General features: G+C 42.0%; 2 protein-coding genes across 2 annotated transcripts; one reads left to right on the forward strand and one right to left on the reverse strand.

The window, feature by feature from the left end:
- The first annotated feature begins 4,390 nt into the window (after positions 1–4,390).
- On the forward strand, positions 4,391–14,632 carry GTPBP4 (GTP binding protein 4). Its single transcript, XM_084281328.1, has 17 exons — positions 4,391–4,524; positions 5,202–5,372; positions 6,391–6,494; positions 6,573–6,709; positions 7,327–7,427; positions 7,792–7,884; positions 8,180–8,371; positions 8,465–8,530; positions 9,291–9,380; positions 9,832–9,942; positions 10,253–10,330; positions 10,439–10,490; positions 11,049–11,149; positions 11,975–12,172; positions 12,549–12,614; positions 13,785–13,919; positions 14,441–14,632. Exons 1-17 carry the CDS (start codon positions 4,477–4,479, stop codon positions 14,591–14,593), a joined length of 1,896 nt encoding a protein of 631 aa, XP_084137454.1. The 5' UTR covers positions 4,391–4,476; the 3' UTR covers positions 14,594–14,632.
- Positions 14,633–16,550: 1,918 nt separating this feature from the next.
- IDI1 (isopentenyl-diphosphate delta isomerase 1) lies at positions 16,551–22,024 on the reverse strand. Its single transcript, XM_084281719.1, has 5 exons — positions 21,858–22,024; positions 21,442–21,596; positions 20,372–20,464; positions 19,209–19,339; positions 16,551–18,261 (listed from the first exon to the last, which is right to left on the reverse strand). The coding sequence occupies exons 1-5, from the start codon at positions 22,016–22,018 to the stop codon at positions 17,944–17,946; spliced, it is 858 nt and encodes a 285-aa protein (XP_084137845.1). The 5' UTR covers positions 22,019–22,024; the 3' UTR covers positions 16,551–17,943.
- Between the last annotated feature and the right edge of the window lie 1,003 nt (positions 22,025–23,027).

Here is a 23,027-nt window from a genome sequence, read left to right on the forward strand (position 1 = left end):
TCTTTCGCTTGCGCTTCTGCGTCTTTAGCTCGCTGCAAGGCATCCTGCGAGGCAGTTTCTAGTTTCTGCCGAGTAGTTTTAAACAGAGTGCCTGCAGCTGCTAATGCCTCTGTGAGGAGCCCGATGAAGGACCCTTTCCCTTCCTTGCCTTTGCTTTTATGACTCTCCTGCCACCTCTGGAACTCTGCTCGCAGCGCTTCCCAGTTGAAACAATTCTCGGCTACCCAATTCCTGTCCCACCTAGGGGTTTTCCACCCCTTATCCTGTTGCCATTTTCTCTGCTCTTCTACTGCATCCTCCCAAGCATCCATGACTTGTATATTTTACAGAATCACGTTTCTTACACCAATTAATATCACAGCCTAAAGGCTCACCGAGCCTGCAGCTTTATAGAGATCACAACAGTGGGGTCACAGGATTCTCTAACACATGAGGACACGGAGGCTTTATTCCCTAAGTTTCTCTATGTTATTGCAGGTTACTACAAAATACCACTATCAAGTATACCTACGATTAAAACAGCAGTATATATCAGGCTATTATGATCTATTACCAGGAAAGCAAGTATATATATTGTTATTAATAGCAGCAATCAGTACCAGCAGCAATCTATAGCAGTAGCAGTCAATAATATAGCAGCAAGTAGATATATATATACATATATATTAATACTACAGGTTACAACAAACCCATCACCAGGAAAGTAGCAAATCCAGTTAGGACTGATTACCTCTATGCTCACAGATATGCTTCTATCCGCGTCACGGCATCTGGAGGAAGCCAGGCGTGTCCAGCGAAGGGTCGATTTATCGGGAATCCCGGAGGGAAAGGAGAAGTCCGTGCAGCACAGGACGTGCTCCCAGAGAGAGGCTCCATTTGGGACGGAGACCAGGGCCCTGATATACCCTGGAGACCCCGGGGGGCGTAGGGCACCACCTCTCGGAGCACCCAATGGATGGGGCTGGTTGCCCGTTCTCACCCGAGACAACCAATGGTCGCGGGTGTTTCCAAGCCCCTTGGGCAGAGCCGTCCTTTCCCCAGACTGTTTTCCTTTCTTTCAGCTAACGCAGACAACAGCAGTGCTGGCTCCCGCTTTCTCAGGATGTTTTCCCCTTTCTTCCAGACTGTTTTCTCTTTGCCAGACGATAAGCTGCTGTTGCAGATCCTCGCTTTTGCCCTTATCCGTGGTATCTGCAGGATGTCTCCGGTTCCCACGTGCTCAGCTGCACTTCAAAGGTGCCAGCAGTGCTTCTCAAGGATGCTTCGGGCTCACAGGGCTGGTTCCCAGGCTGGCAGCTCTCAGGCTGACAGGCATCTTCTGTCTGGGCTGCTCCCCTCCAAATCCAAGCACCACACTGAAGTAAAATTGCCTTCAGAATTAACAGAATTAATTGCTGACCAGCTCGTTAACGTTTTGACCAGCTTGACTTAAGGTGTTGATATCAAAGGTGAGGGGGACTGGATATTGCTGCCAGACCTGCAGGTTATCTTATAAACCCCACTCAGAAATATTTTTGGTAAGGAAACAAGAGTCTGAGCCTTTCACTTGGGCAAGGTTCAGTGCGTGCAGGGTTTGCCTGAGAGATGAGCTTTAAAACTTGAACACATACATACATAGGGGCTGACACTGGAAATAGCTTTGCAACAGCAAATTGTTGAAATGATTTAAACTTTAACTTAATTTGGATGAGATTCTACAGAATGAATGTAGTACAGGTGGAAGAGACCTGTATGAGCATGGGATCTTATCGATGTATAGGATTATCTGAAAGGAAGGCCCAAAGGGGCAGAGCCAGGCCCTTTTTAGTGGTGCCCAGTGACAGGACAGGAGGGATTGAGCCCAAACTGAAACACAGGAGGTTCTGTCTCAATATCAGGAAATATTGTTTTACTGGGAGGGTGACTGAGCACTGGTACAGGTTGCCCAGGGAGGCTGTAGTCTCCCTTCCCAGAGATCTTCAAAACCTGCCTGGATGTGGTCCTGAGCACCCTGCTCTGTGTGGCCCTGCTTCAGCAGGGACCAGAGGGACTGAGCTCTTCTGTGATTCTCCGACGCTGTGAACGCTTCTCATTTTGTGGGCTAAGAAAGCAAAGATATGCTCTATCTAATTGAAACACTCCAATTTGTTAAGTATACCCAAAACAACAAACCCTTGAACAAATCAAATTCAGACCCAACCACCTAAATCTGAGGCTACTTCGGGAATTTTCAGCTGACACTTCAGGGGAACTATGCCACAGCCAGGCACAGCACAAATCTCACGTGTCCTGCAGGGGTATTTGTTACAGAGTTTTCTTGGTTCCCTCATGATGCCCATTCCCATGCTGATTTTCCTGAGCACCTCTCTGAGCATGTTCTGGGTCCTGCTGGGTGCTATTAGCTGCTCTTGTACAAGACACAAAAACAATTTTGTTTTTAATTTCAAAGTGGTATGAATTACAGTATAATGGAGCAATGTTTTTAAAACATAAAACTATGCCTTGAGTTTGGCATGGACATCGGAGTGCAGAAGGCCAGCTGGGGAAAGAAGCATGTGGACCGAAAGAAAAACAACCTGATAAGGTCTCATCTCTCTTGGCTCCTGGAAGAAGTCTCCAGAGGACAATATCCAGCACAGTACCCACATTTCGTCTTGGAAGGAACTAGTTCTCTTCAAAACTGCTCAGAAGAGTAGCAATATACAGGCTGTGTGAGAACGGGGCACACAGGGGGCAGCTATTGAATGATCCCAGTGTCTGGGTTCAGTTTTGTGAAGGGGTGCACAGTGCACATCTGTGTGTCACTGTTTTGGGTACCAGCAAGTGCAGCAGGGCTGTGAGGATCAGAGTCCACATCTAAAAGTGACAGAAACTGGGAAGACCTGGGGATATGCCAGGGAAGAGCTCCTTCTGTTCTCTAAACCTATGTTTTGGAAGCAAAATGTGACACATAAAATGTGAAGCCAAATCTCACTGCTTCAAGAACGCACCAGGAAAGCAGACTGAAGTATTATTATCAAAATATTTATGAAGCAGCGCGCTCATCATAATGGGGCAGCTGCAGCATGGTTGAGAGGCTATAGCAACAGGGATGGTTCTAACAGCGTGTTTATGATCAAATGATGTTCATACAGTCATTACGGAAATTAATTTCTGGAAAGGATTAGCTACTGGCTTGACTGATTATAGGGACTCTTAATTTTCTAATACCTTAAAAATTTCCACTGCATTGGAGCGTGTCAGCAAAATTAGTAACATGATGAAATAAAGCAACTCTGGAAGGAATTGTGCATTTGAATTCTAGTACTGTAGAAAAATGGGCAGTGGCAGAGTAATACTTGACTAGATTCTCTCAAGTGGAAAATGTCATGCTTTGTGTGGAGAGAGGAAAAAATGTGTGGAAGCCAAAGAATTTCCAGTTCTTAATCTAACTTATTTTCCAAAGTGTATCACATAAAATGTAATTTATCTAAAACAGATATATTTCAATGCATGCCAGCTTATTGTTAGTGTGAAGTAGAAAACAGGGACAGACAGGCACAGTGCATTACACGCCTGCATTTAGGTGCGTTTCAAGTTTATGTCCTTGGTCTATGTATGGGTCTCATGTTTGCTGGAGATAAGCAACAAAGAACGGAGCACAAGGTGTAGTCAAGATCATGAACTGCTCCAGAATTCACTCAAGCTATGCCTTTATCTTAAAGGTTTTACAATTTTGTGTGAGACAAGCCATCAAAAGTTATTATTAAAAAAAAAAAAAAGTGAGAGGATGTGTGTTTGGGGTTGTTTGGGTGCATACCCAGAATGAGCACACACACACAGACACCAAATGGAATGTCCTGGTCCTCGTCCCCTTTCTGCCTGATCAGCATAACTAGCAGAAAATGTACAAAATATATCAAGTAGCTGGTCTTGGGCACTCAGACCGGGTAGTTTTGGCTCAGTACCTCCCGATCTCCACAGTTCCTGGCACTTTGATGTCTGAACCTCACAAGCCCACAGCCCTGCTCCAGCTGCTGGTGCTCAGGACTCTTTCGCACAGCCGTGCCCTGTGCACCCCTTCACAAAATGAGCCCCAGACACAGGAACCATCCCGTATCTGGCCCTCAGACCCCCAGGTCTCCCAGTTACATGCATACACACACTGATAGACAAAACCCTGCTGGATCCGTGCTGCTGTTCTTGGTGCCCCACACGCGGCCCCTCTGAGCCACTGCCTTTTTGGTGGCAGCTGGATCTGTACACACACACACACACACGTGCAATGAAAAAACTCCCAACAAGGTAAACAGTTAGAAATGGAGTTTAATAAGACAGCAGGACAGACTGTGGTGGTTGGGCGTGCAGCCTGAAAGGCACCCTGACCCCTCCCGTCATGGCCGGCCCCCCTCCCTCCCTCTCTCCCCGCCTCCCCGGCACGGAAGCTCGGGGCTCTCGCGAGAGGCACGGCCTCTTTTCTCCCTTTCCGGCAGCGTGGGGCTCGGGCAGCCTGCCGGCATGGCGCTCTACAACTTCAAGAAGATCACGGTGGTGCCGTCCGCCAAGGTAGGGCGCCCGTCGCCATCCCCCCCCTCGTCCCCGTCCCTCAGCCCCTGCGCCCGCCGCGCCTCAGGGGAGCGCCGCCCGCGCTGCCCGGCGTGGCCGCGGCCTTCGCCTTCTCCCCCCTCCCCCCCCCTCCTCGGGCTCGTGGGCTCGCCCAGGGGCAGTGCGGGGCGGCCCGGTGGGCTGTACCATGCAGGGCGCGGGGGGGGGGGGGGCGCCTGAAGGGGGGTCTCGTGGCTCTGCCCTGGTGGGGCTGGCCCTGGCAGAAATCCCGTCTGTTCCCTCCCCCCCCCCATCACGCTCAGCCTGATTGCCGTGCATTTATCTAAAATAAAGTTATTTCCTGGTCTAATGAAGGAGTTTCGTTCCATAGCAGCAGGCTTGCATTAGTGGGGCCACTTCCTGAGCTCTGCTGGGGAGAGGAGGCCAGCCCTTCAATAATTGGCAGGAAAACCCCACTCAGAATGCACGTTCTGTTACTGCTTGGAGATAAAAGTCTGTGTTTCAGGTGTTTTATACTAAAACATGCTCAGTTCATCCATTGCAGAGCAGTGGCGTGGGCCACATCGCTTAATGGGCCTAACTGCTCTGCCCACTCCTCCACCAAAATACAATTAAAGCTTTATCGCTTCATTAAAACTTGACAACTTACGTGATTAATAACATTTATTTGATTGCAGGACTTCATAGATTTGACATTGTCAAAGACTCAGCGAAAGACCCCAACCGTCATTCATAAACATTACCAGATCCATCGGATTCGACAGTTTTACATGCGAAAAGTCAAATATACTCAACAGAATTATCACGATAGGCTCACTCAGATCTTAACAGACTTCCCCAAATTAGATGTAAGTATTTGTTCGTTTGATCATAAAGGAACTTCAGGAATCAGAAATTATTCTGCAACAGTGGTTTTATTAGAGTTTATTTTGGCCTGAGCAGCACACTGCTTATTCTCTGCATGGAAGATTTAGAATAACTCTCAGTAGATTTTTTCAGAGTAAATTTAGGCAAACTTGTTCTACAAAAATACTTTATTCCTACTAAGAAAAGTCAGAATTGTGCCCCTGGGTGATTGCCAAAGGATGCATTTTCAAGGTTTTAGCTGATCAGCTAATGTTGGCCAGAAACTGCTGTTAAATGATGAGTAAGAAAGTTTCTTTTTCCTAAGTATGTTTATGTATTTCTTCTTAATGTGTGTAAATGTAAGTCATTATGTGCCTGTGGTCAGTCTTTCCTACAAAACACCTACTGGAAGTTAGAAATTCCAAAAGTATGTCACATTGCTTCCCATCTTCAGTTCTTCAGAAGTGCTAATTTGACAACAAAAACCTTATTCTTGGCCACACAAAGGATATTGTTGGAAATGCACTTTGACAAGACACATGTAGCCTTAACTTCCCAACAGCTACAGCTGCATCCAGGTGTCCAGTGGGACTTCTTTATGGACAGCTGTACATGCTGCAGCCCTATACCTTCCTGCTGTTTTTGTATCCAGTGAAGGATTTCCACAAATACCTTCTGCATTTTAATCTCTCTTGATGAAGTTTCTGCAAATAAATACATAAGTAACTAAAATAGCCTTCTAAGATGAAATCAGAAAGTATTTTATAGTGCAAGAGAAGAAATGGAAACTATATGAATGAGTCCAGGATATGCTTGCAGAAGAAATTTGACATGTTGAGAATTAGGCATGTAATGACCAAGGAGATTGTTTTCCTTAAGTAAGATGATAATGAAAACAGTCTAGATTGTATTGTCACTTGTGTTGCTATATTAGAGAAAAAGATGAACTTACATAGTTGCCAAGACATAGTCATCTTCAAGAAAATATGAACCTTAATTGTATTTTATGCTTTTTTTAAGGACATCCATCCTTTTTATGCGGATTTGGTGAACGTTCTCTACGACAAAGATCACTACAAGCTGGCTTTGGGGCAGATTAATATTGCCAAGAATCTGATTGACAAGTAAGGAACATTTATTTCTTTGATTTTCTACCTGTGTGGTTGGTTGATAGCTAACTTCCTATTTCATTGTCTCTGCAGTGTTGCTAAAGACTACGTGCGCCTGATGAAATACGGTGATTCTCTGTACCGCTGCAAGCAACTGAAACGTGCTGCTCTGGGACGAATGTGCACGATTATCAAAAGACAGAAACAAAGTTTGGAATATTTGGAGCAAGGTCTGTGTAATAAGTAGGCTAAAACAAAGGAGTATAACGAGAATCTGAAATTTATTTGTACAAACAATAGCAGTTAGAAAGAGAAAAATGTGTTTAATATGGGATGTAGATAAAGGAAACATAGAAATAGTTCCAAAACCCCCAAACACATAGAATTTATTTTTCAACTGAGTGCTTCTCTCTTTTTAAATTCAAAAATGTATATTGTTACTAACAGTTATAAAATGTTTTTCTTCACTTAAAGATCACAGGCATGCTTTTATTTATCATTATTTTCACTTACATATATTTGAAAGATTAGTACTAGACATTTTCCAAACATTACTTCTTACTTCAGGCTCATTATTCCTTCAGGCTGTGTTGCCTGGTTTGATTGGCTCATTCTAGCTAAGAGACAGTGGTCTTCGTTTTTAAAATACTTACTAAGTTTCTTTATTGTTGTTGTGTGTAGATACTTCTGTAGTTAACAAGCAACGATATATTTTCATAAATAATCGCTCAATAAATTATGATGTCCAAAAATATTAAGTCATGAGTAAATACTTCAGAATATGATTTTTTCTCCCATTCAAACTGGAATTATCCCAAATACTTAAGATTTTTTTTCAACATTTCAGTGCGACAGCATTTGTCTCGTTTGCCAACCATCGATCCCAATACAAGAACTCTTCTGTTGTGTGGCTATCCAAATGTTGGAAAATCTAGCTTTATAAATAAGGTGTGTGAATTTTTTTTTAATTATACTGAGATATCATTTAATTAAGATAAAGTAACATTTAAATAATTTGATTTAATTATAGCACTGTCTGATACAAAGGATGGGAAATTTAAATGTGTGGATAGAGACTGAGTGAAATTTTTGGAGGGTTATATGGAAAATTGCAACAGATGGCACTCATAAAATAATTTTTTCCAAAATAGCATGTATATAATTAACATATTTTCTCATAAAGTCTTGCAAATAAACAGTCAGAACAACTAGTTTTTAGCTTTTCTGTAGCAAAGGAAGTGTGTTACAATTATCATGTCCTTCTTGGAAGTTCAGGAAATTATCACTAAATGTGTGAATAACTTGTTTTAAGGTCACAAGAGCAGATGTAGAAGTGCAGCCTTATGCCTTTACCACCAAATCTCTCTTTGTGGGACATATGGATTACAAGTATCTGCGTTGGCAGGTAAGGACCATCACTGTTCTGCATTTTCTTCCAGGAATTAACAGGTTATAATCTGATTTGCCATTTTGGAAAGTGAGTTGCATTTTTGTATCTTGGAACTATTGATTTACAGTCTATTGGTTTACAACTATTGTAAACTATTGGTTTACAATCTTGTTTATGAGTGAAAGGAAGGAGTACTGCTGTCTTTAAAAGGATAAATACTGACCAGATAAATATGGACCAGAAATTGAGTACATGTTACAGCATATCAATTACCTTGTAATAAAGCCTGAGTTAATTCTGTTCGTTTTAGGTAGTAGATACTCCTGGTATTTTGGATCATCCTTTGGAGGACAGGAACACCATCGAGATGCAGGCTATAACTGCACTCGCACATCTCCGTGCTGCTGTGCTTTATGTGATGGATGTCTCTGAGCAGTGCGGGCATAGCCTAGAGGAGCAAGTAGAACTCTTCAGAAACATTAAGCCATTATTTGCCAACAAGGTAGGTTTGCTTTACATTATGAATAAAATCCATTATTTTTTTTTTGTAATATGATAGCTTGGATTATGATTTTTTTTTTTTTCTTTTAATTAGCCACTTATAATTGTTGCCAACAAATGTGATGTGAAGAGAATTGCAGAACTTCCTGAAGAGAGTCAGGTGAGACAACTACTCCCACCTCTCTTTTTCTTCTGAAATTTACAGAAATACTATGCAAGATTCATGGGTTTGCATAATTTATATTGGGCAAGAAATTGTACATGATCATTTCTGAACTTCATTGTCTAATAGTATAATGGAAAGTAGTTTTCCAGGTCTTGACCCAGGTGTCTAATGTATGTACTTGTATTGTCTAAAGCATGTACTTGCCTGCCTATTGTAAATGCCAAACAGAAAGCAGCTCGCTAATGATTTCAGAAGTCTTGGACACACTGAGAACTGCTATTAATTATTACAGTAGTTGGAAGACTGAATGGCCTTGATCAAAAATGCCATTTCACTAAGAGTTCAGGCTGAACTGCCAGTTGCTGCCAGTTGCAGTAGGAGCTCCCGTTGGGCAGCAGTTTGTGTATATGCAGGGCTACTTCTTTTGTATCTGTGACTTCAAGGACATGTTGAACTGGTGTTTCTTTATCACTCTTTTTCTGTTTTTTATTCATGTGTCATTTACAGTTACCGTATAGGAAGTGTCTAATTACTTAAAAAAAAAAAAAAAAACAAAAAACAAAAACACACACACAAAAAAGATAGAACTATAGTTGTAAATTCCTCTCATGTTTTTAGAAACAGATTTTAATGAAATACTTAGTAATGAGTTCCATATATTTATTGATGTTAGATTAAAATTTCAGTTCTTAATGTAATGATATATTAAGAAATGGGCAGAGTGTAATTATTTGGCATAATGTTTCTATTTCAGAAAATATTTGAAACTTTTGAAGCAGAGGGATTTTCTGTCATAGAGACAAGCACTCTAACAGAAGAAGGTGTAATCCAAGTTAAAACAGAGGTATGTCTCCTTTCTCTCAGTTTCATTCAAAAGGAACAGCTAATGTTTTTGCCTCATTTGCATGAATTTAATCTCAGTTAAACTGTGCATTATAGTGACAAGCTTTAAGCACACTAGCCTTACTGTCCTCTTGAGTCTCTGTGGACTTGTTGCAAATGGAAACTTACTTATCTAATACTGTTCAAAAATGTGGTGGTATTTTTTCAGGGTCTTGTTGCTTTTTCTTATAGTCAGCTCATTATAAAAGATGGGTTATACCAGCAAAACAGTATCACATGCATCTTCCTGTGCTGCTTTTTTATATAAAATAGTTTGATACTTTCTTAAAAGCTAGAGAGGTAAAACACAAGATAAATATAAAGCTAGATATTTGGAATTGGAAACTTACTGTATCATTTGCTGGGTCAGGATGATTTAATTCCGTACCTTATGTTGCCATGTGCACTTTCAGGCCTGTGACAGACTGTTAGCCCACCGTGTTGATACTAAAATGAAAGGAAATAAAGTGAATGAAGTGTTGAATAGATTACATTTGGCCATGCCAGCCAAAAGAGATGACAAGGTATGTTATATATTTACACTTCTTTGTATGTTTTCCAGTACTCTTTAAGAAGGATAAGAATTCTCTCCTTGCTTAACAAGTGAACAACTTATATGATGAGATTTGCTTATTTTTTGAATCTATAACTGCTGTTGCTGGTGGGTGAGTCAGCCTGGGCCTTTGCTTTCATTCAAAATCCGTTACTTTAAAACCGTGATTTATAGCATTATATAAAATTGATTCAAGACTTCAAGACTTCTTCTTTCTGTTTTGTTTGTTTGTTTGTTTGTTTGTTTGTTTTAATCGGAATGAATTGTTGCATTAATTTCAGGAGCGGCTGCCGTTTATACCCGAGGGAGCAATAGCACGGAAGAAGCGCATGGAAGTAGACACACCCAGGAGGAAAACAGTGAGTGGCATCTCTTAATTAGGAGATCAGCGGATGGTTTTTAAATGCTTCATAATAGCACATAGATGTACAGTTATGAGATACATAAAGCTGTGTATGTCTTTGCAGGAGAGAGATCTTGAACTGGAAATGGGAGATGATTATATTTTGGATCTTCAGAGTAAGTGTTACATAAGTCTCAGTATTATTATTGATCAGTAAAGTTTAACTATTTCAGTCTTATTGGAGAATGCTTAACCTGGACTCCTTTCAACTGAGTAACAGTGCCACCTTTTTATTTCTTACAGCCCTTTTCTTCTGTTCCAAAACTGGTGATCTTTATTGATTCTTCCTTGGTTTTTAAATTTTCTTAGTGGTTACCCATTTTAGAGTCACAGACAGAGTGACTGGTCTGTTGATTCCCTTTCACTTTATATTGTGGTGTTTCATTAATTGTTGATGCTGACTTTGTTAAGAAAGCATCAATATGAGAACTGGATATCTGTTGCTTATTATAGTTTGCAGTGGACTTGTCATTACTGAACAATATTTAGCAGTAGGCAGGGGATCAGAAGTATTTATGAATATGTCAGAGATGCTGTCACATTTTTGCCACAGAGGGATCTGATTTATTTATTTTTTTATTGTGATGAGTCTTGTTTTCTGTCATTGAATATTCTTTGAAATTGTTTTTGTCTTCTTATTAACATCTGGTTTTGTGTGTTTGCTTTCATTTAAGAATACTGGGACTTGATGAATGCATCTGAAAAGTATGACAAGATACCAGAGATATGGCAAGGTCACAATATCCTCGACTACATCGATCCAGATATAATGAAAGTGAGTTTTCCTTTGTACTTTTTACACATTCTTGCCTCTTTATCCCTTTATTCGTTTAGCATAGATTGCTGTATTCCTGGATAAAAACAGTATGTTACGAAAACAAATTCTTCTACACTGTCTGTACTTGCCATGGGAAAAGAGACTGTTTTCTGAGTGATCAAGGACACAGTTTCAGAAGAATGGAAAATTACTTTACCCTTTCAGACCAAACGGTGATCTTGTCTCTTGCATCTTAAGTTGTTTCCTTACTCTATCACTGTAGCTAGAAGGATTGTAGTTATCAAACAAAATAGACTGAATTCTCAAATTTATAGCATTTTTATTAAATAACAAAAACCTGACTTAAGAACCTAATGGTTCTTAAGAAGAAGTTCTGAGTGCAGACAGCAGAGCCTGCTGGTTATGCAGTTGGGTTCATCTGAATTGCTAGTGCTCCAGAATCACTCTAAATTATAAATAGAAGATTTTTTGAGAGTGTGTTACTAGAAACAGCACAGCTAGTACAGGTCACAGTACGGTACATCTGAACTCACACAGTGGGCTACTTCAGGGCAGCTGTACAAATACAGCCAGACAACAATGTGATGTCATGTGATCAAGTTGGTCTTCATAGGACTTGAATCCCCTTGGATTCTTGCTCAGTAATCTGTATCACTAAGTGCACTAAGCATGGCTGGAGGGACCCTAAAATAACACAGTTCCATCTTTGAAGTGTCTGCATGCTGTCTTTGGAAAGGCCCTGTGCCATGTAAAAATGTAATGTTGAGGATTATAATTCAAGGATTTGATGAGCATCATGGTTTTCATTTAATCTCTTCTAAGAAACTGGAAGAATTAGAGAAAGAAGAGGAGCTGAGAGAAGCTGCTGGAGAATATGACAGTGAACCAGAAAGCGAAGATGAAGAAATGATGGAAATCCGACAGCTGGCAAAACAGATCCGAGAAAAAAAGAAACTGAAAATCCTGCAGTCAAAGGAAAAAGATACTCGAGGGCCAAGGATGCCTCGAACGGCTAAGAAGGCAAGTATAGAACATGTTCTGTAGTAAGACTATATTGATGTATAAAAACTTATAAAACCACGTACTAATTTTGGGCAATGATGGCTTTTTCTCATGTTTGACCCTCTCCCTTGCTGCTTGCTTCCTTCTGTGCTCCTAGGAGTTCTGATAACTTAGTTATGGAGGCGAAACCTTTCTTTCTTTTTCTTTTTCTGGAATACAAGTGAGTCTTTTATAGGATTCCATACATATTATAGGAAAAATTTCTAAGAGTACAGTTCAGTTGTTCAGTTGGGTTACTGCATCTTTTTTTTTTTTTTTTTGCATATTAAGACAAAATTAAGATATTTATATCATTTTTTAAACTAAACATGATTTCCTAACTGTCTTTTAACAGGTCCAACGGAAGGTGCTAGAGAAAGAAATGAGTGATCTTGGACTTGACATGACTAACAAAGATGATGTAAGTTTCTGCTAATTTAACATTGTTCATCTAAGAGAGATCAGTTCCGTTACATGCTAAATTTCCTTGTGCACACTTGAATGGCATATCACAGTTGAGACGAGAGAGAGGTGGAATCGATTAAGGACAAAACAGGAAACCTAAATGAGGCAGTTGATGCTGGAATTTTTGAGTGATGTGATAACAACATAGTGGGTTGGCTGAAAACATGTACTAATGTGTATTTCTGTAGAATCACACATGCATATATGCAATGCTTTCTGTTAGAATTCTTTTGGAATTGTATAGGATTTAAGAACTGGGCTTAATTTTCAGGACTGCGTTGTTGGATGAGACACAACTATAAAGTAGTGATATTTCAGAAAGTGGTATTGGATCAGGCTCATCTTTTTACAGTTCATTAATGTCGTGACCTGTAATTGAATTTCAGATACCGTGACTGGCATTTTTAGATGTAAGTCAGTCAGAGTACTTGAGACCTAGATTTGCCTTAGGGAGCCATTTTCTTGTATTTCAAGTTTAAAAAAATATATTTTTGCACAGAAAATCCAGCAGTATTACGGATATGTAATTGAATTCTTTAACTGAACAAGGGGTTAGGAAACAAGGAGTGTCAACAGTGCCCATCTGAAGCAAGCATTCGCGCTTCTCAGGGCCAATATGCCATGTTGACTGAAGAGCTATCTCGGTGAGGAGGAGTTTCATTCTCACGCTGTGGGATGATGGTTCCCTAGGGCTTGGTCCTGTAAACAGGCTCTAATCAGGGGAGATTTCTGCATTGCTTTTACGCTGTTGCAAATTCGCTTCAGTATTGCTATCTGTTAGTCTGTGTCTTTTTATCCATTACTTATGAGCTTTTGAAAAAAATATTATAAAAATGGAATTGATAATTTTTAAAAGAATGTGCTAATATTCACTGAAATTTGAATATTACTCTGGGACAGAAAGACAGTGACCACCAGGTGACAAGGTCTTTATTTCACTGTGGAGTAACCAAAATGCCGCAGGTATCATTTTGTCTTTTGGTATACAAAGTAACTGTTTGCATCACGACAATGAATCACAGCAGTTTACTTCTTGTTTTCTCATGTTAGTCTAATTAGAAATGGGGCATCTGTCCGAGCCGATTGGTTCCGTTTTCAATAACCAAAGTGCTGTTCTGAATTTCAGGCACATTATGTCAGAAGGTCCCGCAGCGTCACAAGGAAACGTAAACGTGATGAGTCCGAAACCCCCACATCTGTGGCACGCAGTCGCAGCTCCTCTCGCCCACCACGGGATGTCTCCGGGCTCCGTGACGAAAAGGTTTGTAAAGTCATCTGCCCTTTACAGCAGGTGGAGTTGTACTTAAACCAGCTTCTGGGAAACTTGCAGTACTGGTTGGTTGTGCTTCTCTTTGCAGTTTCATTGTCTGTTTGAACTCTAGCTTTAAAAATGCCTAGTTTGTTCTTAAAAATAAGATGTAACAGTACAGACTAAGAAAGTACTTTTTATTTCTCTTGAAATACAATTATGCCAGAAGAGATCTAAAATCTGTATATACTCCATAATCTAATAGTGGAGTTCCACCTTCAGTAATGTAAGATCTCTAGGGATAGCATAATTGTATTTTTAGTATATTGGAGGGGGGGAAAAAAAAGAGTTTTTCTATAGCAGTTAATTGTTACTTACCCTTATAATATGCTAGAGTAGCAGCAGGTGGTTATGTTGGGCATTATTTCATGTCCCTGTTAAAATCCTCTAGCTTTGGTTTTTTAAAGGTAAAGCTGGTTACCTGAGTTACCGAGGAAGTCACTCAGCATATTTGTGTGCTTGTTTTTAAATAGATGGTGAAGAAGGTCAAGACTATGGCAAAGAAAGCTCAGACGAAAATGAATCGCATGGGCAGGAAAGGAGAGGCGGACAGGCACATATTTGACACCAAGCCGAAACATCTCCTGGCCGGAAAGAGAAAAATGGGTAAAACACAGAGAAGATGAGCGCCATTCTGAATTAAAACATAATTTTATTAAAAGTCACTTCTGGTCCTGTTTTCCTTTTTCTGTAACAGAGAATATCAAAAAAAGCACATGGTATTTGAAGCTCAGAAACTTCTGATATGCTGATCTTACAGCTCTAAGTTGTTACTAAGGGTTAATAATAGCAGGAGAAATTTGTCAGTACTGGTGGCAGAAGCCATTTCTAAATAGACATGACAAATGACACTGCTGGACTTTCCTGTAGCAATAAAGCATTTGCTATTTAATGTAAAACTAGGTTTAAAATGAGGTTAAAATATATTAAAAAAAAAAAAAGTATTTGTTAATAAAGCTGCCACCAGAATTAAAAGTGCAAAGCTTTATGAGGAGCTGAATTAATGAGGCTTGGTTTTCAACGTGCCTGTTAATTCTCGGATGTAGGTGATGAGTTCCTGTTGCAGGTAGGGCTGGAACTGGTAGGGAAGGGACAGGAGACAGGCAAGCACTGCACTGAGTTGGTGTTGAGCACTGAAAGGTGTTTGGGTGAATGAAATGCTTGCCAGTTAACTAAGCTGAATGTTGACTGCAACTGGAGAAATAGTTGCAGATCTAGTGCTGACCCACAGCCTAATGGTCTGTAAAAGTGTGAGCAGGGCAGATTACAACCTAGATTACTCATATTTCAGATTATTAATTTAAATAGTGTTTAAAAATATGGATCAGACTGAAATGGCTTGAGTTCGTGTCAACACTTGTTTTCCCTTCAGAAGCTGAAAACTAATCTGTATACGTACAATGCAAAATGCATTGCCAAACTTTAAATATTCCCTTTTTGTCCCTAGTTGGTCAAAAACAAGGTAGAAAATATCTGTACATGAGTAAAAGTGCATTATAAATGTGGTGCAAGAAAAAAACACAAAGCAGTTTTAAAGTTTATACTGGAGTCTAGTGAAATATGTAAAAAAAATATAAAAGGCAAGGAGGAGAATCCTTGATCTTGTTTTTACTTCCAACTATTTTTCAATACCAGAGGGCGTTGTGGTTAAACCCCAGCAGGCTCCTACACACCGCAGCTTCTTGCTCACTCCCTGGTGAGATGGGGAAAGAACCAGAAGGGCACTAGTGAGAAACTCCTGCATCGAGACAGAGACAGTAGAGCTAAAACAAGCAAAGCAAAATAACAAAAAAAAAAAAGCAAAAATAGTCACCGTTTCCCACCGTCGGCAGCTGTTTAGCAAAGAAGGAGCCATCACACTTCACAAAAGACAAATGCTGTAACTCCCAATGCCCCCCTCCTCAGCCCCCAGCTTTTATTGCTGCCCCAAAGCCCCATGGTAGGGAACATCCCCGCGCTGTCCTGGCTGTGCCCCTCCCAGCTCCTGGTGCACCTGCAGCCTGCTGGCTGGCAGACAGTGTGAGCACCACACTTGGCTCTGTAGGTGCTGTGCTGCACTCTGTGAACCTCACTGCGTGAGCAACGCTGTGTTTTCCATCACAAATCCAAAATACAGCACCCTGTGAGCAACTGTGAAGACTATCCCAACCAGGCCCAACGCAAGAGGAACGGGAGTGTTCAGGTGTCAGCTTGTACATACTGGAGCTGTATTTGTGGATTTACACTCGTATTCCTTCCCTCATCTCCTTCATGTAATAAATTCAGTATTAAAAATGTCTTTAATGCTGCAAATAAGTTCAATGTCAAGAAAAACTTTAAAGTTCTCTAAATGTTTTGATGTTAAAGAACTGTTTGGCACAACTTTGTTCTCAGCTTCATGTCTGTTATTCAGGACATGCTTTGCCAGCTCTCGCTCCACGTGGCTCTTTGAAATAGAGGAGACCTGTGTTAGAACACATGTGCCCCGTTACTCCCAGCCATATCGCTTCAGTGATGCGTATTAGGAGGCCTGTTCATGGGGCAATTAAGTCTGCAAAAAAAAACCACAAAGACCCAGTTCACATTTTTAGGTCAGGAGTTTTAATACTCATCTTTTATTGAAGACAATCTTTAAAAAGTATTCCAGGTATTTCAAAAGGACTATAAAGACATTAGTTGGGTAACGTGGCTGATTGAACTGAATTCAAGAGCTGTTACACTGCATCACTATTCCCTCCCAGTTATTTGCTTCATGACAATCAATCTTTTCAGGTCAACATACAACAACTTGGCCCTAAAAACTTTAAGTGTAGAGCTGCTGGCACAACTGGGATGAGAAACACAAAGCATTTGAAAATCTGGGTTTTACCTTGACACCAGGCACAGGCTAGTTAAAAGCACAGCTCACAGACACCAGTAGGAACAATACCCTATTTCACCAATAAATGACCTGAAGGTACCTGGATTGAGTGATCTACTAAGAGAAGAAATCAATTTAAATTTTTTGGGGGTGGGAAGAAAATGCAAGATGACAATGGATTGCCTCTTACACTCTGCTGGAATTTCTGATCAACTGAAATTAAGACTTGGTATAAACCCCCAAATTCTCAATCCTGAATTTTGGTATTGAGGTTTGCATTTTCCAGGACTCTGGAAGGATTATCACAGCAGATGTTGCACAAAGAAACAACTTGTAGCAGGATGCCTTTGTTTGCTGGAAGATGAGGAAGAGCTACCTAATGCATATCCCTTCCCCTCCTGCAAGGACACGCCACTACCTGCATTAGGTACCCACCATCTATACCTAAAAATTAATGGTTAATTATACCAATTAGCAATGTCCAGTATTTGGTTGTCAAATAGGTGTGGGACAGGGAGAAATCAATGTTTTGATTTTGCCCACCACGTAGCACTTGCAGTCTGTGTGGAAACTCAGTCCACACACTCCAATTACTGAACCTTTATGTGCTCGGTTAATTGTACAGTACAGTAGTTGAAGAGTTGCACACTCTGCAATTAAAATCATCCTAACCACTTTGAACTAATCACCTCTCCTTTGGTGATTACTTTTCCCAACATCAACACAGAACCCTAATTCCTTTGTAATCGCTGTTTAAGACATTGTCACCTCTAGGGGACGAGCGGGGCAGCAGGCACCCAGCTCCCTCCCCAGGGCACGCGGCTCTGCCAGGAATGGCCAGCCGGGCACACACAGGCTGAGGATTCTTTAATATCACACGAGGCAACGGAGGAAGATGAACCCAAGGGGGATTCTTGTATTACTGTTGCTCATTTTAAATGACATCAAGCTTAATTCACTCACGGGGAATGGGGCTGGAAGAAAGGGGTGAAGCAGCAGGAAAAAACGGCTCTAAACACCTCTGTATAATATTATTTGTTACACGTGCTCCATGTGGGCCACTTTTCTGCACCTGAGTAGTGAGTTACCATGCTTAGCACATCATTGCTAGCCTTCAGCATCTTTCACTGCAGCTATTTACATTCTGTGTATTTTTTCATGATCAACAAACTTGTCCAAGTTAGGCAAGTTGTCCCACCACTTAAACAGAAAGGTCTCTGCAATCAGTTTAAACCACGGAGTAATCTTGACTTCGTTCCTGGAGGCTTTGTCCAAGAGCTGTTTCAGTTCTTTCTGCGTCACGTAACAGTAGCTCTGGATCTCGTTCGGATCAGGGTTCAGCGTTACATCCTTCTGCACAAACAGGATATAGTCTATTTCGTGTTCACCCCAGATCCCATCAGACTTGGCCTTGTAGTGAATTCGGGTCAGGTAGAGGATTTCCTCCGGAGTTACCTACAACCAAAGCGCACGTCAGAACCAGGAGCACGGCAGAATAATTCAACTGCTAGGAACTGCTGAGAGTTACCAGCTATTACCATCCTCCCTCATAAATTATTTCTCCCCTCAAGGATACAGCTGCACTGCACTTCTTCATAAATAATTACTAGGAAGAAATCATTTTTGTTGCGCTTTGATCAGATAAATTGCGCAGCATTTCTCTAGGCAGATTTACCTGACAATATTTTGACAGGATTTCTTCTGTACACTTAAGTTTCAAATAACGTTTCCCAGAGCTCACAGCACGCTTCTGGAAGCACTGATGGACAACCCTTCGTACCTGCCCCTTATCTCCCAATATCTGACACCACGACCAGAAGTGCTTGCTGACAGACCATGCGTAACGCTGACCCAACAGGGACCCGTGCAAACAGCAGAGCAGGGAATTAGTTCAGGGGATCACCTAACCATCGTGTTCCCCAACAGCCCACAGCTTCTCCCGTGTCCCATGACACAAATGTACCTTGTTACAAAATGTGGAAGGAGATTTTGATCGCCAGCATAAACCAGCCAGCTTTACCCTGCTCTCTGTGCACTCCCAAAATGCCACTGTACCAGAAGGCAGCCAGAAGCAGGGAGTGCAGTTGTTTTGGAAGGAAAACCAGGTGCCCAGGGCACCCTTTTTCCCCCACAGGAAACCTGGGATCACAAAGGGACTCATAGACAGATGGTACAAGTTCTCCTGGGCGAGCAGGATAGCCTGCTTAGGAGAAAATGCAGGCACCCTTAGTTAGACCTGAAGCAGTAAAATCCTTTGTTACTGCTGAGGCCTCAAATTCATTAAGTCCTCTGCATCTCCAATATTAAAGGCATTTTTAGGTTTCATGCTGCCCCCATCTGCCAGCTGCAGCTAGTCTGAGTCAGCACACACTGTTAAGAACTGCCCCCTCTCCTTCCTTTACCTGCTCCATGGGGATTCCTAACTCTGCTTTCATTCGTCTTTGTGCAGCTCTTCGAACACCGACGGCATCATTTTCTTCCAGTTCCAGTGGGTGGCTCAGTGGGTGGCTACAGCAAGTGTTGGTAAAACAATCTGCAAGAAGTTTCAGTTAGCACACTTTTGACATGTATAAATCATTAAAACACACACACACACAAAAAAGCCTGAGACATTGACTAGCTAATCAACATACCACATTTTGTTTCTCATTTGGAGAAAAGGTTCAGAGAGGAAGGAAGTTTTCCTTATTTTTCTTTCCATTTATGTACCTGGATTTGGCTGTCATGCACTGCTTTGCAGGTTAGTGACTGACAGACACTAACACACGTGTTCTGACTGCACAGCACCTACTTCAAAAGCCAATTTGAAGAGACCTTGCAGATGCTGATTGAAGCAGCTTTTGAGAGTTGATATGCAAAAGAATATTGGCAATACCTCTAGAGCTTACAAGACCAGCTGACAGGAAGTAAACAGGCAATTTATGTTTGTAAAAAGTTGTAAGAACGTACCCTCTATACTCTATTTCAAGTATATTAAAAATTATTTATCAGTAACGTAGAGTAACTGGTCAGCCAACCTTTCACCTTCAACAGTCTATCTCATAAAGCATCTAAAATGGAATCTGATTACTTACAGGCTACACTCGAGTATTTTGATTAATTAACAGTCAGGGGAAAAAAAAAAATCAATCCGTAAAATAAAAATTTGCTTGGAAGGAAAGGTCTTTCTTTCGCAAGTTGAGAAGGGTTAGAAACAGTTCCACAATAAACCAAATGCATGTCCTTCCCAGAGGAATTCAAGCATTCTCTAGAGCTGCCAGAGCAATTTCTCTTAACGCCATACAGATCTCTTACAACAGATAAGGTAAACAGCATATGCCATAAACAGGATCAAACAAGTCAGGGAACAATCATTTCCCAAGAACATGCATACCAATAAATTCATGTTCCCATTATGTTGCTTCATCCACAAGAAAAGTGCTTTAAAATACTTTAGAGATGCATCTCCTCTCCAAAGAGAGTAAATTCTAAAGCCTCAGAAGGAGTTACTCTACAAAATTACACTGACATATTTTAAATATAGATTTAAACGTAACATTTACGTGCAATGTGTTTCAGAACTAACCTGGAAATGTAATTTTAGCATTTGACCTCTGCTGCAGTAACAGTTTGTTTTCTGTATTGAATAAGAAAACGCTGAATGCTCGGTGCAATAATCCTAAAAACAAAAACACGTTATTTTACAAAGGAGAAGAATCACATGAAGACAAAATTTCAGGGCTTAGAACAGCCTCATTTTTTGATAAACTGAATTCAAAAATTTTCAAGTGTTACAAATAAAGGATTTGATGAAAAAGAGTTATTATTTAGGTTACTGTGTCAGTATACACTAAACATCATGAAATTAGCAAGGTGCTACAAACAACAATGCAAAAATTACATCAGAAAATGAACTCCCTCAAGCACAGTACAATTATTATTATTATTACTATTAATTCTGAGCTTTTTATTCCTTACTCTCCAGGAAAATACTTCTGATGACTAGAAAAAAGGAGGTCACAAACTGCTAAGAAACTCACAGATAAGACTAGCCTAAAATAAAGCCCATCATTAATTAAAATGACAACCAAAAACCCTTTCCCATTAGAAGCAGCTGAAGCAGAACTCCACGTTCGTTAATTAGACACCAAAGCCTCCTCTCCGTGAGAACCCGGCAAAGAAGCAAGTGGCACTGTTTAGAAAAAAATTACCTAAAATCAGGTGTCTATAACAGGAAAATAATACCGTTTTACCAACAAAATGCAATTCAGAAATATTTATCATAGCATAGAGCTTATGTCCGTGATCACACATCTCTCTACTTTGCTGCTGCCTCCAACTGCTTGTTCCTCCCTATTGCAACATAGACATTAAAAGGCAGGGAGGCTTTCATTCAGCCACATTTCTATGACTTGTATACTTGGAAAAACCTTCAGTCTAACTCAGAAGGTGGTGAGGCCCTGTCCCAGGCTGCCCAGAGGAGTTGTGGCTGCCCCATCCCTGGCAGTGCCCAAGGCCAGGCTGGATGGGGCTGGGGGCAGCCTGGGCTGGGGGCAGGGGGCCCTGCCCATGGCAGGGGGGTGGAATTAGACAATCTTTAAGGTCCCTTCCAACCCAAACCACTCTGTGATCCGGTGGCTCGAGGCGCAGCCCTACCTTTATCGATGTTCTCGTTCAGGTGGCAGTTCTTCTTGGTGTCCGCTCCCACCCTCCGGTCGTTCTCGTCGATCAGGATGCACATCTCGGCCAGCAGCCGCACCTGCTGCTCGTCCAGGCTGTCGGTGCTCACCTCGGGCATGGCGGTGACGGTGCTGAGGGACAACGGGACGGGATGGGACGGGGCGGGTCACACGGCCGGGGCCCCTCACAGCCCCTCGGCAGGGCGGCTCCTGAGGGACCGGCTGCGCTGAGAGGGCTCTCCCCGAACACCGCCCTCACCCACCGCCCTCTCCCTCAGGAACCCTGCTGATGGCCGCTGGGGACCCGTTGGGGACCGTTGGGGACCGTTAAAGGACCGTTGGGTCCCCGCCGCCACCGCCGCGCCCCCCTCCCCGCAGCCCCTCCGCCCTCACCTGAGGGCCCGGGCCCAGTTCCCGCGCAAGGCGGCGGAGGCGGCGCGCGGCAGCGGCTCGCGGTAGCAGCGCGTGCAGCAGCAGCAGCGCGTGCAGCGACGCCCCTGAAGCACCGCAGCAGCCCCGCGGCGGCCCAGGGCGCGCAGCAGCACGCGCCACATCGCCCGTCAGCCCGCCGCCACCAATGGGCGGGCGGCGGCACGCTGACGTCACCGCATCGCCCGATCGCCCCACCGTGACTGGAGGGAGGGAGGAGAGTGGGATGGGGGGGGACAGGCGTGAAGCGCAGCCAATCGGCGCACAGAGGGGTGGTGGCATGGGCCAATGAGGAGAGGGGGGATGGCGAGCTAGCCAATCAGAGTGGGGAGGGCGGGACCCGGCTGAGGCGGGCGACGTTGGTGTCCTGGCAGGGGGCCACACGGGGGCAGGGCTTCGTGAGGGGGGCGTGGGGTGGGGGCAAGGTGAAACCGGGTAGCACCACAAGAATAATTAAAATAAAATAAAATAAAATAAAATAAAATAAAATAAAATAAAATAAAATAAAATAAAATAAAATAAAATAAAATAAAATAAAATAAAATAAAATAAAATAAAATAAAATAAACCATCTGCTGCACAGCCCACTCGCTAGGTTCATTGCTCCATGTGAAAAAAATATAATAAAATAAAATAAAAATAAATTAAATTAGAATAAACGAATGCCAAAAAGGAGCCAAAAAGGCTGTGAGAGCCACAATAAACCCTCATCACAAAACAGACAAGTGAGAGACCTCCCAAGCATTTCTCTAAGGATGCCCTCAGGACCAAGCTTCATGCCACCTGTATCATCTCTCATCTCCCTCACACCCCTCCTGCTTTGCCTTATATCTGTAAACAAACTATTTGTGTTGGAAATAAAAGACTCTAGTTGTGGTAATGGCATGCATTACACTGAAACCTCACAAGTTTTGCTCTGCCCTGCATGAAAAGAAGTGTGAGTGAAGTGACATCTATATAGCTTTACGACTTGATTTAATTTATGCATCTCTTGAAGTCTGCTGACTGTTTTCCGATACTCTACCAACAAGGAAAACACTTGTCACCACTGGGAAGTCTCTCGTTTCACCTGAAAATCCAACCAGCTGCAAATTACTGACAGAACTTTGCTGTCTACTGAGTTGAAGGGAAATG

Source organism: Netta rufina, assembly GCF_964035555.1.
Source record: "Netta rufina genome assembly, chromosome: 2".
Classification (NCBI taxonomy): domain Eukaryota; kingdom Metazoa; phylum Chordata; class Aves; order Anseriformes; family Anatidae; genus Netta; species Netta rufina.

Excerpts from the sequence above, each read along its gene's own strand:
- GTPBP4 (XM_084281328.1), top strand. The coding sequence starts at position 4,477 with ATGGCGCTCTACAACTTCAAGAAGATCACGGTGGTGCCGTCCGCCAAG. Across the intron at positions 6,495-6,572 it reads GCCAAGAATCTGATTGACAA|TGTTGCTAAAGACTACGTGC; the intron begins GTAAGGAACATT and ends TTGTCTCTGCAG. Across the intron at positions 10,491-11,048 it reads TTATATTTTGGATCTTCAGA|AATACTGGGACTTGATGAAT; the intron begins GTAAGTGTTACA and ends CTTTCATTTAAG.
- IDI1 (XM_084281719.1), bottom strand. The coding sequence starts at position 22,018 with ATGTGGCGCGTGCTGCTGCGCGCCCTGGGCCGCCGCGGGGCTGCTGCG. Across the intron at positions 19,340-20,371 it reads TGCTAAAATTACATTTCCAG|ATTGTTTTACCAACACTTGC; the intron begins GTTAGTTCTGAA and ends AACTTCTTGCAG. Across the intron at positions 18,262-19,208 it reads TAGGAATCCCCATGGAGCAG|GTAACTCCGGAGGAAATCCT; the intron begins GTAAAGGAAGGA and ends CTTTGGTTGTAG.